This window comes from Antedon mediterranea, chromosome 10 (assembly GCF_964355755.1).
Source record: "Antedon mediterranea chromosome 10, ecAntMedi1.1, whole genome shotgun sequence".
NCBI lineage: Eukaryota > Metazoa > Echinodermata > Crinoidea > Comatulida > Antedonidae > Antedon > Antedon mediterranea.
The window spans coordinates 17,871,709-17,887,417 of NC_092679.1; the positions used below are offsets into that span (position 1 = coordinate 17,871,709).

At 34.3% G+C, this 15,709-nt stretch overlaps 3 protein-coding genes and 1 pseudogene across 10 annotated transcripts in view; 2 read left to right on the forward strand and 2 right to left on the reverse strand.

Annotated features, from left to right (window-relative positions):
* Nucleotides 1-3,104: 3,104 nt before the first annotated feature.
* LOC140059924 (26S proteasome regulatory subunit 10B) lies at nucleotides 3,105-11,242 on the reverse strand. The gene is made up of 11 exons (XM_072105916.1): nucleotides 11,151-11,242; nucleotides 10,178-10,257; nucleotides 9,509-9,548; nucleotides 9,231-9,351; nucleotides 8,316-8,430; nucleotides 7,697-7,846; nucleotides 6,425-6,610; nucleotides 6,048-6,168; nucleotides 5,152-5,232; nucleotides 4,538-4,609; nucleotides 3,105-3,683 (listed from the first exon to the last, which is right to left on the reverse strand). Exons 1-11 carry the CDS (start codon nucleotides 11,233-11,235, stop codon nucleotides 3,565-3,567), a joined length of 1,170 nt encoding a protein of 389 aa, XP_071962017.1. The 5' UTR covers nucleotides 11,236-11,242; the 3' UTR covers nucleotides 3,105-3,564.
* Nucleotides 6,713-6,830, forward strand: LOC140061403 (5S ribosomal RNA; annotated as a pseudogene).
* A 122-nt stretch (nucleotides 11,243-11,364) lies between the features above and the next one.
* On the forward strand, nucleotides 11,365-13,289 carry LOC140060669 (dnaJ homolog subfamily C member 27-like). The gene has a single exon (XM_072106976.1). It carries the CDS (start codon nucleotides 11,452-11,454, stop codon nucleotides 12,244-12,246), a length of 795 nt encoding a protein of 264 aa, XP_071963077.1. The 5' UTR covers nucleotides 11,365-11,451; the 3' UTR covers nucleotides 12,247-13,289.
* Nucleotides 13,290-13,751: 462 nt separating this feature from the next.
* LOC140060667 (apoptosis-stimulating of p53 protein 1-like) overlaps nucleotides 13,752-15,709 on the reverse strand; it is a 53,591-nt gene continuing 51,633 nt past the window's right edge. For all 8 annotated transcript variants that reach the window (XM_072106970.1, XM_072106969.1, XM_072106971.1 and 5 more), the window contains one exon: nucleotides 13,752-15,358. In XM_072106970.1, coding sequence (XP_071963071.1) covers nucleotides 15,308-15,358 — 51 coding nt within the window. In that variant the 3' untranslated portion in view covers nucleotides 13,752-15,307. The remainder of the gene's footprint in view (nucleotides 15,359-15,709) is intronic.

A 15,709-nucleotide genomic window follows, 5' to 3' on the forward strand; every position in this document is an offset into this window, starting at 1 on the left:
TAGTAACTACTTTTGACATAAATGGATACTATAGCATAATAAACATGCGCAGAGTCGAATAATGCGTTCTGCGCATGTCAATTGTGCTATAGTAACTACTTTTAACATGAATGGTTACTATAGCATAATAAACATGCGCAGAGTCGAATTATGCGTTCTGCGCATGTAAATTGTGCTATAGTAACCAGTTTTATCGAAAAATAAAAAGGTCGAAAATTTGCCATTTTTTGAAAAAAATCCCTATACTATAGTACAGGGAAATTTTCGAAAAACGCCAGAATTTCGACCCTTTTATTTTTTGACATAAATGGTTACTATAGCATAATAAACATGCGCAGCGTCGAATAATGGGTTCTGCGCATGTCAATTGTGCTATAGTAACTACTTTTGACATAAATGGTTACTATAGCATAATAAACATGCGCAGAGTGGAATAATGCGTTCTGCACATGTCAATTGTGCTATAGTAACTACTTTTGACATAAATGGTTACTATAGCATAATAAACATGCGCAGAGTGGAATAATGCGTTCTGCGCATGTCAATTGAGCTATAGTAACCAGTTTTATCAAAAATAAAAAGGTTTTACTATAGAACAGATTTTGTTCGAAAAATGGCAAAATGTCAACCGTTTTATTTTTTTAGATAAATGGTTACAAAAAGCAATATATGCACATATATAGCAATATTATTGCATAACAGTATTTTAAAAAGTGCGTATATTGCCGATTTTTTGAATATTTTCCTGTACTATTACTACAAGGACTTTTTTTAAAAATGGCCAAAATAACCACTTTTTAAAATTCAATAATTATGCTATAATAATAATAATAATAATAGACTAAAATAAATTTGGCAATTTTTCTCAAATTTTTGTTTGTACCATAGGGAAATTGATACCACAAAAGGCAACAAAAGCCATTTTAATAGTAATGGTCAGTAGTACAGGAGTTAAGATCCACTAACTGAATCAATTAGACTTGCCCCAAGTATTTATTGTCTGAAGACATGAGCTCGTATTTATTTTTAAAAATACTACATGAAACTGAATGTGTAAGCAAAATATCAACAACCAACATACTCCCCTTTTAACTGAAATCACCACGACTACATGAATGCACAAAATCATAATGTACATACATACTTTATCACGACTGTAGTAATTGTGACACATTTAAGAAGAAATGGCGTAAATAATTGTCCTTGACCAATGTAACCCATACATCTTGACAGCGGTGGCGCCAGGATCTTTACGGCGCGGGGGCTAGATTCCCCGACGAAGGGGCTATGCGAGCGAAGCGAGCATCGCTAGGCTGGGGGACAGGGGGACGTCAATGGCCCCCGGTGGGGTCCAGGGGGGCGAAGCCCCCGGAAGCAACGCGTTATAGCGTAATTTGAGGCCGTTTTAATCAGATTAAGGGTCAACTTTTTCCATTTTGTATGGTACATAAATAAAATACATTGCACGAGATCCGATGCGATGACTGTGTAAATCCATTCTTTCAATTATAAAAATGAAGTTTTTAAAGTTCAATATGCCTATCATAGAAAATATACGCGAACGTTATAATCGCAGAAGTGTATGCAGGTTGCTGTCTAGGAGTGCGACAATTGCGCGAGACTAACACCCATGTACTGATCTGTAAGAACATTTTGAAAAATAGAGCTGCTAGGTCCCCGGAAATTGCAATTATACATTGATATATGAAAATAAATTACAAGTCTACCAGAGAACCAGCCCACCGAGGTTGAGATAGAGCTATTAGAACATTTAAACAAGTAGAGTTGTTAGGTCCCCGGAAATTGGATTATAGTATTTCGAAAAAAAAAAGAAACAAAATATATACGTCTCCAGGACCAGCTACCATTAGGGTTGAGCTGCTAAGAAAATTGTGAAAAATAGAACTGCTAGGTACCTGGAAATTGCACTTATATAGGCCTATATTGATAAATGAAACGAAATCGAAATGAGACGAAGTCTACATGACCAGCCCGCTATGGATGGTTGGGTGAAGCTAAGAAAATTTTGAAAAATAGAGCTGCTAGGTCCCTGCAAAACATTGAAATATGAAACAAAATTTTAGGTCTACAGGACCAGCCCACCATGGTTGGGGTGGAGCTAAGAACATTTTGAAAAATAGAGTTGTTAGGTCCCAAAAATTTAACGTATTATACTTCGAAGCATAAAACAAAATATATACCGGTACGTCTCCAGAACCAGCCCTACCATGGATATGGAAAAAAAATTGAAAAAAAAGAGAGCTCTATGTTCCCAGACAATGCACTAACTGTATATTGTACATCGAAATATGAAACGAAATGTATAAGTATCCATGACCAGCTCTATAATTGGGGACGATTGAGCTAAGACAATTTTGAAAACTAGAGCTGCAGGTCTTCAAAAAATACACTGTGACTTATGACTTAAAAAATTGACCCTTTTTACCTTTTATTTGGAGGGGAATGCGTCCGCAAGCGTAGACCATTTTCCTTCGGGGAAAATCAGTTTATTTCGATGTATGATGAGCAGTTCATGACATCAGGACATTGGAAATGTAATAACTTAGCTATAATAAGATGTTGGAAAAATGTTTGTTTAGTGATGTAGGCGAGCCTACAGTGAAACGTCTATTTTAGGTACCCCACGGTACAGGGTTAATCGTAAATAAAAAAAAAACAATAGATCGCGAACATAATGCGTACCCTTTTGCTGTATAGGGTACGTGGATACACAGTACACAACTTAACGCTTCGGTAAAGTTCGCCTGGAAACTACAGTACACATTCTGGTCCCTGGATGGAACACGATATCACGCTTATAAAACCGCAATGGGCCGATTTGTACAAAGGGACACCGCTAGACAAGTGCGTACCAATTGTTTATTAGATCGCTGGCAATAATGAATGCATATGAAGTGTAATAGCCCTCCGACGTACGTACTAAAAAGAACGTCGCGGTTTTCTAGGCGCTTAAGCAACGAAGTGAACGAGAATGATTTTTACTGTATATTATATTCCCCGACAAAAAGTACTCACGTTCCCCGACGTGTGGGCTAGGCTCCACGACGAGGGGGCTACAGCCCCCGTAGCCACAACCCCCCCCCCCCCCCTCGCGCTGGCGCCACCACTGCATCTTGAACTTATTTTCATCATCCTTAAAAAAAAAGTCAAACTGAAAGGTGAAAGGCTGAGTTCTCTAAAGCTGTCTATACTATCAAATGTGATGTGCCCAAATATGGTAGTGATATGCCCAAATATGGTAGTGATATGACATCATCATGTCCATATATGAGCACATCACATTTTTTGTCACATAAAGGTTGATAGTGTGTAGACGGAGATTTACAGTTATACATGTTATATTGTTGTGAAAGTATAGCATTTTAATAACCATCGCAATTTTAACTAAGTATCATGTACGTGGGCCTGTCAATGGCCAATTTATTTGATGCTCTTCGTGCAACTACGCCCTTTTAGTTCAGTCAAGTAACTATCAGTTCTAAAACCTCCCTTTATAATTAGAAGAATTGAAATTAAGTATTTATAAACATCATTTTTTTCCCATTATACAGGTTTGTAGTCCAGCTTCGTTTCCAGTTTCTTGTTGTCGGATAACTTCCTTACGGCTTTCATAAAATCTTCGTCCACAACATACTCCCTATCAGCACGGATGGCAAACATACCTAAAAATTTAAGAATATCTTAAGCATTATTCATCTATTTACACAAAAAGAAATGATAGAAAATCATTAAGATATGAAAAAAAAAATTAAAGAAAATAAATAATTTGTATTATGCAACACCTAAATAAATTATGGTCATTTTACTGGACGATGGCGTGCAATAGTACGCACTATTAAACGATCATTTAATAGTACTTTTTTTCATGTACGAAAAAAAAATCTTTTTGCGTTTGGAAAATATTTTTTTTTTTATACTATTGCTTTTGAAATACAACAGCGCCACCTATTTGTACTTTCGCCGCGAAGATTTTTCGCGATGAAGCCAAGTACATCATTCCCATTTAATTTAGTTGATTTCATATTATGTACCGTGCATTATTTCATAGTTTTTAGTCGCGTGGACGCGACTCAATAGTTCACTATGTCGGTCGGTCGGTCTGGTATCACTATGCGTTTTATCGCTTTTCTGTACTTTTTGAACTGTTTTGATGTACATTACTTTTTGAAAGTTCATTTTTTTCTGAGAGCACGCGACTTATGGCTGTTGGCCTTGTTGTAAACAACTGTAATTTTTGTGCAACGAAGTAGGCCTGGATATTTCTCAATGGCAAGCCGATCAGTACAGTGCACGGTCTATAACTCTACTTCCACAGCCAATCAGAGTGCAGAATCGTACATAGCGTGGCTAACGACACTCGATTAATGGATGAATGGATGTAGCAGATTAATTGAATACAATTTTACATTTAACAGTTATAGATGACTGTGTCATAAAACAAATAATGAAAGTTTTGGATTCATTGAATAGAGAGAATATTTTCATTCATTCTATTCAACTCCTCCAGTTGACTAACCTGCTTCAGTACACACATTTCTCAAATCTGCTCCGTTGAATCCATCTGATAACTTAACAATAGCTTCATAATCTGAAAAAAAAAATTAAATCACACGTCAAAGACCAAAAAAAGTAAATAAAAAAACCTTTTCCCTCAGATAAAACAGTATAAAAATAATAGTAGCATTAATTTCCCCAACAGCACAAAGCTCTGTCTACACTATCAAAAATGTGATGTGCCCATATATGGACATGATGATATTATATCACTACCATATTTGGGCATATGATATCACTACCATATTTGAGCACATCACACTTTTTTGTCACCATGTTCAGCAAATGGGACAATCCACTAATCTTTTCAGATAGTCTACAAAGTTCCTTTTTTGTGTAACTCATGACCAACAGCTTTACATACCATCCAAAGGATGAGGCAATGAAAGTAAACAATCTTGACTATTAAAGGATAAACCTATATATATATATATCAGATAGTCTCCAACCAACCCATGCCTTACGCAATGCTACTAATACAGTTCATATACTACTGAGTTCTATAATACAAAAATTGAATACAAATCTACAATGTATCTATCTACACTACAAAAATATTTTAAAATAAATACTTACCAATGTCTCCATGTTTTGTTATAGGTGCTGAATGAATTTTGAGAATATCCAGTCTGGCTTGCTCATTTGGTAATGGAATTTCTAAAGAAATCAACATTTATTTCTAAAAACCTTGAAGCAAATGTGAATATGGCAAAAGTCAAATGGCCGAGCGGTTAAGGCAGGGGCGCTGTTTACCGTACCTAAAGAGTAAATAACATCGGCAAGTGTTCAGTGCCGACTCGCTCCTAGTTCTTGTGGTGGAACAAGTCTTCTCGGATAAGGACTATGAAGAACCCAGTTCATTATTCGACAAGAGTAGGGAGTTACCCCGGTGAACTGGTCCACAAGATTACCACCTAACTGATAGGACAGTGATTAATTTACTATTGGTAATCCTTGGCCACATTGCCTAAAAATCCTTTTCTTCCCTGCAGAAATGGAACTAATGCCAGCTAATTACGCTACTGTATGTATTTAAGCTTTTTAAAGCATGCAATTATAGCAATATTTAACCATTTAGCCTGGTGCAGTTCTTAGTTGTTCAATGCACATAGTGGTTATGGTATCCAAGGCTATGCTGTTGTATACCGCATGTTCAAAAAAATTTAATGTAAATGTATTCGTCAATTTGAACTTCCACAATTTTAAACTGTATTGTGTAATTACATATTTCAAAAGGGTAAATTTGCTGACAAGCGTTTTCCTTGCAAAAAATGTTCAGCAGAAATTCAATGAAAAGCGCGGTAGATAACCTCAAACCAAAAACCAGATTCTTAGTTATTTAGTCACCCCCATTGCATGACATTATATGCCAATTGCCAGCAGAAAATTTAATACACTAAATCTGAACAGCCAATCAGAACTAGGCATGGACTGTGTGTAAGTTGAGTTTATTTTATAATAATAAAACTTACCAATCTTTCTGTCTAAGCGGCCAGGTCTTAGAAGAGCAGGATCTAATGTATCTGGTCTGTTTGTTGCCATTATCATCTTGACTTTCCCAAGTGTGTCAAATCCATCCATTTGATTCAACAACTAAAACAGACAAATTCACAAAAGTAAAGCATTATTAGAAATATGCTTCTTGCCCAAGTCTGGTATAATTTGTACTGAATACTCAGCATATTTGGGCCGCTTAAAGCTCTGTCTAAACTATCCAACTAGTTTGAGAAAAAAAGTGTGATTTGCCCAAATATGGTTGTGATACAATATCATCATGTCCAAATATGGACACATCACATTTTTTTCAATAGTCGCTTCCTACAACCAATACAAAACCATTATTACATACCTCCATCAATGTTCGTTGGATTTCTCTGTCAGCGGATGTTCCTTCCGAGAATCTTCTACCACCAATAGCGTCAATCTCATCCATGAATATGATGCATGGTTCATGATCTCTGGCATAGGCAAACATCTCACGAATAAGACGAGCGCTCTCACCAATGTACTTATCTACAATGGCACTTGACACAACCTGAAACCAAGCAGATAGAACAGTACATAGAACATTAGTTTAGAAGAACAGTTATTCATTTGTTAAGGACAACAATTATTTATTAACTAAAATGTATTCATGCAGTACGGCTTTACCACGTTGAAACACCGGTTCTCGTCAGATCACCGAAGTTAAGCGACGTTGGGCCTGGTTAGAGCTTGGATGAGAAACCATCTGGGAATAACGGGTGCTGTATATGGAGCTGGGGTCCCGTTAGGCATTTGAAATCAGCACTGCTGACTCTTATGGCAGCCCCTGCATCTAGTATCTGCCTCAGATTTCTGGTCAAGGTGGGCACTGGACGAGAGAAGCCCTTGATCAATGTTAGGACCAATCAAGGTGCTTTAAACAGTCCTGGCTTTGTTTGTATCAAACGTGTTAGTGGCGGTAATTATCGCTGTTGGTTTCGATTGAATAAAATAAAAAATAGAGATATAGGCACTACCTATTTCTAGCTTTGTTTATTATTTTGGTTGGAATATGGTACGTTTACATAATATGATTCATACCGGATTTTAATTTACTTATTTTTCCCAATAATTGTACAGTAATATTTTAATATAATGTCATTTTGTTAAAATAAAACTGCCTAAAGCTCTGTCTACACTATCAAACTTTATTTGACAAGTGATGTGCCCATATATGGACATGGACGTATTTGGGCACATCACACATTTTTTTGTGAAACTAGTTTGATAGTGTAGACAGAGCTTTATTCCTGTGTCACTATGTAGTTGAAGCTTGGTGGTTGAGATACCAGGATTTCATCACTCTACTCACAAAGACTTGTCTCCACTATCAAACTAGTTTGACAAAAGTGTAATTTGCCTAAATGTGGTAGTGATTTGGCCAAATATGGTAGTGATATGACATCATTACGTCCATATATAGACACATCACATTTTTTTGATAGTGTAGACAGAGCTTTATTTATATAGAGCATCTTGTGTAAATGGCTTGCAAATGGGTTGTCACAACCTAAATATCGGAACACTACAATGTGAACATCCGCTATTGATATTCCATAGCAATGTACTAAATTAAATTAAAAAGATTCTAACTTACTTTAAGGAAATTAGCATCAAGTTGACTGGCAACTGCTCTCGCTAGCAGCGTCTTTCCGGTGCCTGGAGGACCAAAGAGCAGACATCCTTTTGGAGGAGTTATACCTACTCTCTGAAACAGCTCAGGATTCAACAGAGGCAGCTCAATCACCTATTCATAAATACACATATAAATGATTTATTGAAACATGTTTATTGTGTAAAGAACAATTGATGAATCTTGTAAAATCAAACTACTAATTCTATTTATTGAAAAAAAAATATCAGTTGTTGCAAACATTTCAAAATTCAATTTTCTCAACTTTAAAGATTAGACTTGTTTTCATTCTATCCATTTAATTTTTGTTGTTGATTATAGATATCTTTGGGATAGACTATTATCTTTTATTGGCTTTTAATATTATATCTGTCACTGTTTTCTGTATGTGAGATGAGATAAAGTTATCTAAACAAAACATTAAGCTCTGTCTACACTATCAAACTAGTTTGACAAAAAAAGTGTGATGTGCCCAAATATGGTAGTGATATGACATCATCATGTCCATATATAGGCAAATCACATTTTCTTTTCACATAGTTTGATAGTGTAGACAGAGCTTAAAAGTGAGAAAATACTTTACCTCTCTTAATTCACGGATTTGCTCAGACAGACCTCCAATTTCAGAGTATTTCACATCGCCTGGATCTTCATGTGACATGTTATATACCAGAGGATCAACCTCTCTTGGTAAATATCTAAAATAAATAAAACAATCACAGATTCTGTAACAATACAGGTATTCTTAAGCTCTGTCTACACTATCAAACTTTATGCAACAAAATTGATGCGCTCATATATGGACACGATGATGTCATATGACTACCATGTTTGGGCACATAACATTTTTGTTAGTGTAGACATAGCTTTATATTGTGTAGTATTTAAAGCTTTTATCAAAGAACTTATAACACAAGAATCTCCTGTTCGTCCGAAGCGCGTAACAATTTCGAAAGGCATTGTGGGATAGAATAGAGCTATGGGTGGCGCCATTGTGAGCCATGGAGTAGGGCGCCCGCATCAAATTAGAAAGTCAAAATCATAGAGGGGATCTGCTAATACTCTAGTGGGGGTAGAGTAATTGACTTCCTAGTTTGGAGGGGGCGCTGCTCCATGCTGTGAAATGGCGTATTATAGGTGTCAACATTGAGATCTGAATTAAACTGGCGAAAATAATCATTGTCCAGTCATTAAAAAGCACAGCAATTGGTTTTAAATGACATGCCATCTGATTAAGGCAATTGGGAGTATAAACAGTGATGTAGCCACAAGCAATAACGTGAAGTAAAGATCTGTCTATACTATCAAACAAGTTGAACAAAACAGTGTGATGTGCCCAAATATGGTAGTGATATGACATCATCATGTCCATGGCCACATCACATTTGTTTAATAGTGTAGACAGAGAGTTTCTGTTCAAGCTACTGTTTGCAAAGGCCAATATGAAAAAGTAGTCAGGTTATTAACTGTACTGGTAGCTACAGCGCTTATAAATTACCTCATAATAGTTAGTGTGGTCATGTCCAATGCTACTCTTGTACCAGCCTTTAGCTTCAATTTATCAATACCACGGCGACAGCCCACATAGTATCGTGGACCATTTGTTGCCTTCACAATAACTGAAATATGAGAAGACATTTTTTTGTAATTTGGAAAAAGACCGAGTAAACAGTTAAACTGCTTACTCTCTCTTTTTCAAAATTACAAAACCCAACAGCAATTTTTTCTGTTATCAATATCACATTAGTTTTTAATCATCACAAAACAAATACTTACATTTTTCTTCTGTAAGTTGTTTTAGGACTTCACCAACAATCTATTAGTATTATAAAGAAAAATAAGGAAGAAATGATTTAATAATTCAAATATTTAATTAAAATTTCCCTAGACTAGTCAATATAATACTATCTTCCACATCAATGCATTTAATTGAGTCTACTGTATGCCTAGGTGAATTTATTTGTGTGAACTAAAAGCATTACAGTAGTTAATTATGTATGCATTTTCATATTATCTACAGTATCTCCTTCTAAAGCGTGGTTCCCACTAGTGACGTAACGCAAGGACGTAACGCAACGCAAATGAATTGACCAATCACAAGCGATGGCTTATTCGATTGTGATTGCGAACTGTCTATAACTTCGCTTGTCATTGGTTAAAACGCTTGCGTTGTGTTTACGTCCTTGCGTTACGCTCTAGTGAGAACCAAGTTTTATTTTAACTAATTATTGGAACCAGTATTATATATGTTCTTAAATGTTGCTTTTAAAATATTGTATTGTTTCCCAGTGGTATTTCATTTATATATTGATTGTTTTGTATCTCACATATGCCTAAATATTTTTCTATAATAATAATTTTATTAATGTATATTTTTAGAATTTTAAGTGTTTGAAAAGGAGGAACTGTAAGGCGAAGAACAATTCACATAACCATTTAGTTTACCTGTCCGACACTTTGCAATGCTTTTAAGTCATTTTCTGATTTTTCATACTTTTTCGTCAACTCCTTGAGAGAATCTCGCACTGAAAAATAAATTTTACTTAATTTTTAATAAATGTTAATTTTCAAATCAACCAAATCAACATTTATATCTTTCAGATTTCAAATTCAATACAGATTACAAATTCAAATATAATTTAAATATTTATGATAAAATGTATGTACAGTATTGTAGTAAATAAAATTAAATAGAAAGAGGCACATGTCCTGTAAGTAATTTCACAAACCATGTGCAGGGAAGCGTAACCAACAGAAATAACGGCGAAATAACATAGCACTGCGAGCATTATTATTTTCTGAGAACAAGTTACTAAAAAATGTGTAATTTCGGACAGACTTATGGACAAAATGTTTACTGTAAGATGTTCCTTAGAGATCTCTGTTATTTCAATTGGTTACGATTCTCTGCACAGCATTGTTTGACATCGACCGAAGATGTCTTCCGTTTCGTGAAAAAGGCCTATTTAAAAAGTAAATATAACTATAATATAACATTATCTAATATAGGCCTAGGCTACTTAACACAAAAAGGGGAAGCACAATTAATTGATATCAATCATGTTAATTTATATTACTTATTATTAGGGATCGGCCTAGGCTAGGCCTAACTATATTATTGATTAAAAATTTAATGACTCGGATATATCCAGCAGGATGAGTAGAAAAAGGAAACCGAACTGGTGAATCCAAAAATGGTCCCAAACGTCCATTGACATTTGATGATATTGAGTTCTCCATTCTTTGCCTGCGTCCATCATTCAATAGGTTGGCTACTGTAGGCCTACTAACAAAGTTAATGATGAATCAGCAGAAGCCAAGGTTTTCGGAAGGCTGGAATTCGGCTATTATTACGTAAATTTAAAAATGTAATCATCAAACATGGTTCACACATGTTTCAAAAATACGTTAAACTTACTTTCCTTTAGCCGAGCATCAATTTCTTTGTGTTCTAACAGCTTTTTACGATACTCTTGAATCGCTTTTTCTCTTGGATCGGCCATGTTGAAAAAAGACGTGAAAAGTAGTGATAGCGACCTCTGTCGTCAGATTTAATATGACGTTGATGGCGCACTTGTAAACAAATTCTATGGATACCGTTCAAACAATTTTTGTTATTGTACAAAATATGTTTTTTCGTGCTTTCAATGATGGTTATTATGCATTTAGTTTGAAAGAATAGAATTATTTGTTAATAGTTATTCTTAAGGTAAACCAATATGACAGGAAACATGTCAATCCGAGCCAAAATTATCAGCATGGGCAGCACTGAATCTGGGAAGAGCTGCATCATCAAACGCTACTGTGAAAAAAGATTTGTAAATAAATATCTTGCAACTATTGGAATAGACTATGGAGTTACAAAAATCAGAGTAAAAGATCGTGATGTAAAGATTAATATATTTGATATGGCTGGTCATCCAATATTTTATGAAGTACGGAATGAATTTTATAAAGACACACAGGGAGCACTTTTAGTTTACGACATAACGGACAGAAAAAGTTTCGAAGCTTTAGAATTTTGGTTAACAGAAATGAAACAGGAAATAGGTGATCCATTATACATGGATAAAATTGTGTTTGCTGTTTGTGCTAATAAGATAGATAAAAAATCTAAACGTGTTGTAGACGAGCTTGAGGGTCAGCTTTGGGCGGATAGTAAAGGATTCCTTTATTTCGAGATGTCTGCTTGTTCTGGAGAAGGCATTAATGAGATGTTTAACAAACTTTTTGACGGAGTTGTTGTCGCGTTTGAGAATGGCGGAAGAGTGAAACGAATAGAAACGACACTTGGCTACACGAAGGAGCAAGTTGAAGCTGTCAAGTGTCTCAAGAACGGGCGTAATGATTTTGAACGTCTCGGTATAAAAGCGGGGTCATCGAAAGATGAAATCAACAAGGCTTATCGTAAACTGGCCGTGTTACTACACCCAGACAAAACAGTAGCACCGCAAAGTGAAGAAGCCTTCAAGATATTAGTCAGTGCCCGAACAAACTTATTGAGTGGGAAATAAAAATAGAAAATATCATTACTGTTTATATACTCTGATCCACAAAAATGTAAAAGCAATGTGCATGGATTTTTAAGTAGCATTTATTTCCAAAAAGTGTTGATTTGCATGCAAATGAATTAATAAAGCACCTTTTTTTAAATAAAATAATATATTGAACATATTATTACTATTTTGTATCTGTATAAAATATACTATTTCTCTTTGGCATTATTTTACAATCAAAATGATATCTTTCTATTAATGTTGTACTGTATAATCAAAATTACTGTTGCAAAATAAATATTTGCTAGGGGTTTCCAATATTACTGGGCTTACTGGAAGAAGACAGAATGCTTTATTGAGAAATGATTTAAAACAGGCCTACTGTATTATAGGCACACTGCTTGTAACACCATTATTTACTGTAATCATGGAGGTAACCTCCATGCTATATAATTCATACCATAGGGATACAGTATTATAGTGATTTTAATATCTATGTTCATACTTACCATTTCACAGTCGCGCATGAGTGATCTACAACATGAATATGATTTGCATAATATATGATGTGTTGCAATAAATTATCGCATCAAAAATGGTGCCAGTAAAATTACAGTAGTTCTCTGTGGTTTTAATATGCAATTTTTATTTGAATAATTTTAATTCTCAAAATGTCCATATATTTTTTCAAATCCATTTTTTTCACATAACAGTTTGATAGTGTAGATAGAGCTTCAATGTAGGTGCTTTAGTAAACTCACAGCATATCTTAGTAAGATCTGTTATTGTTGTAACATGTTGTGCAAATGCATCCAGTGTGATTATCATTGTTATTGCTATGAAGTATCATTGCCTGGCAAACCTATCAAATACATGGCAAGAAAATTGTATTCCATCTTTTTCTTCTTCTGTGTTACATCCATTGTTACAAACATTCCAGAAATTCTGGTCACCCTTGTCGTAACATTTTATCATAATTTCTCGTACTACACCAATGCGGGTACAACTAATTAAAAAGTTGGTCAGTGGGGGATCCAGTGGCTGTAGTCACCAATCACACTAAAGTGAAATATTTCTCTTAAATATTAAGTGTTTTCGTTAAATTGTATTCACTTAGATAGGAGATTCTCTTAATTTGTTGTTTCCCTTAGCCCAAGTGTGAAGGTGAACACGGCCGAAGGGATAGCAGAAAGGACCCTGCTCCCAAGCCCAATATTAACCGAATCTTCATCTAGAGCCTAGACTACCTTGCTTGTGTTAGTATGGTTTATATACTGACCAAATGGACCTCTTGCTTATTTATGAGCGGTAACAGCAAGGGAGAAAAGAGTATTTATACCAAAAAATTATGTCCATTACAGTACACAGAATGTGGAGTGGACAGGCGGTTGAGCGGAAACCTGCTCAGGATAGATACAGATTCTATGTGGGACAAGCTATGTGGTTTTCCGCTTACCGTTACCACTCGTCTGTGTAAATTGGGAGCGGAATGATGATCAACGGATCTGTGAATAAAATCAAACTCCTACTGAAAACAGTGTTGTCATTTGTTCTACATAATGAATTTATTAAAAACACTATAATCAGCTAAATATTCATACATCATTGGGTTAAACCATGGTTTGAAACACAGTGCCATTATCTGGCTACAATATAACAAGAACACCCCTTCACAAAAACGAAGACTTCAAAGCTCAACAAACATTAAATTTTACAACAAAAATAACTTGTTTTTTTTTCTTGCTGAGCTAAATTCCTATATCGGATCCAATATTGATTTAATTTACAATTTTTACAATCAAAGACACCACAGCTTGTGGTGGAGTCGGGGTATCAAAATAAAGTTATCTCTTGCACGCAACCAAAACATATAAACAATATGTTGTACAGTAAAATGCACACAACTTTCATCCAAAATTACCTATGTGGAGATTATAGCAAAATGATTATTGTAGGTGCATCAAAAACCTATAGACGCTTCATCCTACAAAATTGTACTACTACACCAATCACCTTTGACCTCTATTCAGATTTTTCTTTTCTTCTGATTTTTAAGATCCAAATATACAATTCCACATTTACATAAGTAGTCAGGTGATATAAATAATCAATAATGTTAATTAACAATACAATAATGATAAAAATAATAAAATAGTATTCAATAATAATAACATAATGACTATGATTATAAAAATAATATACTCTTATAAACAAAAACAACTGTACATACAATTATTTAAGTTTTATCAAGGTGTAACTAGTTAATTAGCATTTAGTTTTTTTAAATTTTTGTTTTTTTAATTTTTTATATCCCCTTTTTTACATGTGTTCGTAACATTATTAAGTGAATTTAATATACAGTATAACCTTTAGTTCTCTTAAATATAATGTATATATATAATAAATATTGTTTTATTTTTTGGTGATTCAATTAGTAAAGCTAAAAATATTGTGTTAGACTAAATTGTTTATCTAAATAATACAAATGTGACCTAAAGAATTTCTCAACATTTTGAAATTCAATAGAAAAATGTAAACAAAACAAAGTAAATATAAATTTCATAAATACATATATCAATAATGTTGTCATTTGAAATATTTATATAAATGTATTTATAATATTTTATATAATTATTTTCAAATATACAGAATACTAATTGGTGTTTGGGAGATGTGATTTTCATTCAATTTCAAAGGAAAGGTACAGATTTCATATCAGTAACATTGTACCTTTAAATGTTCATTTTTTTGGAGAGTTCCTTTATTAACACCCTCCAAAATAAAGGACCTTGGTTAATTTCACAACTACGATCTTCAGAATAAACTTTAATACAACTGGTATAATGTTACTTGCTATGTAATGAATACATCATTCTATTTTTAACATTTTAAATAAAGGTTATAGCGCCCTCTATTTGTTAGTGCAGGGGAACGAAAGCATTGTCATTGAATTGATTATTCCTTGCATATTACATTATATAAGCTATTTATTTTATGCAAAAAGTGCTCTTCATGCTTGCTTAATGCCTCTGATAAACTCTACCAATTAGTTTGCATAGCAGGTCATGACCTGTAACCTTTAACCTCTGGTGATAAGCTCATTCTCATTTGGGTGCACTCGTGAATACATCTATAAAGAAAAGAAAAAAAATTAAATATACATTGAATGTAAAAATTCATTCAAGGATGCTAAAGCTTTGTCTAAACTATCAAACTAGTTTGACAAAAAAAGTGTGTTGTGCCCAAATATGGTAGTGATATGACATCATCATATTCATATATGGGCACATCATATTTTTTTGTCACATAAAGTTTGATAGTTGATGTCAAAAACTTGCATATCCAGGGCATGTCGACATATTCCTATCAACATACAAAAAATGCTGATAGTAGAACATTTCCTTTGGGACACTTCTATTCAAGGAAACCTCTAGTAAGGGGACACTTATGAAACAAACAAGGGATATTATATGTTTTAACA

Coding starts and splice junctions, on each gene's coding strand:
- LOC140059924 (XM_072105916.1), bottom strand. CDS start 11,235: ATGGCCGATCCAAGAGAAAAAGCGATTCAAGAGTATCGTAAAAAGCTG. Junction 6,169..6,424: donor TCCAACGAACATTGATGGAG/GTATGTAATAAT, acceptor TGTCTGTTTTAG/TTGTTGAATCAAATGGATGG. Junction 3,684..4,537: donor AAATGTGTGTACTGAAGCAG/GTTAGTCAACTG, acceptor TTAAATTTTTAG/GTATGTTTGCCATCCGTGCT.
- LOC140060669 (XM_072106976.1), top strand. CDS start 11,452: ATGACAGGAAACATGTCAATCCGAGCCAAAATTATCAGCATGGGCAGC.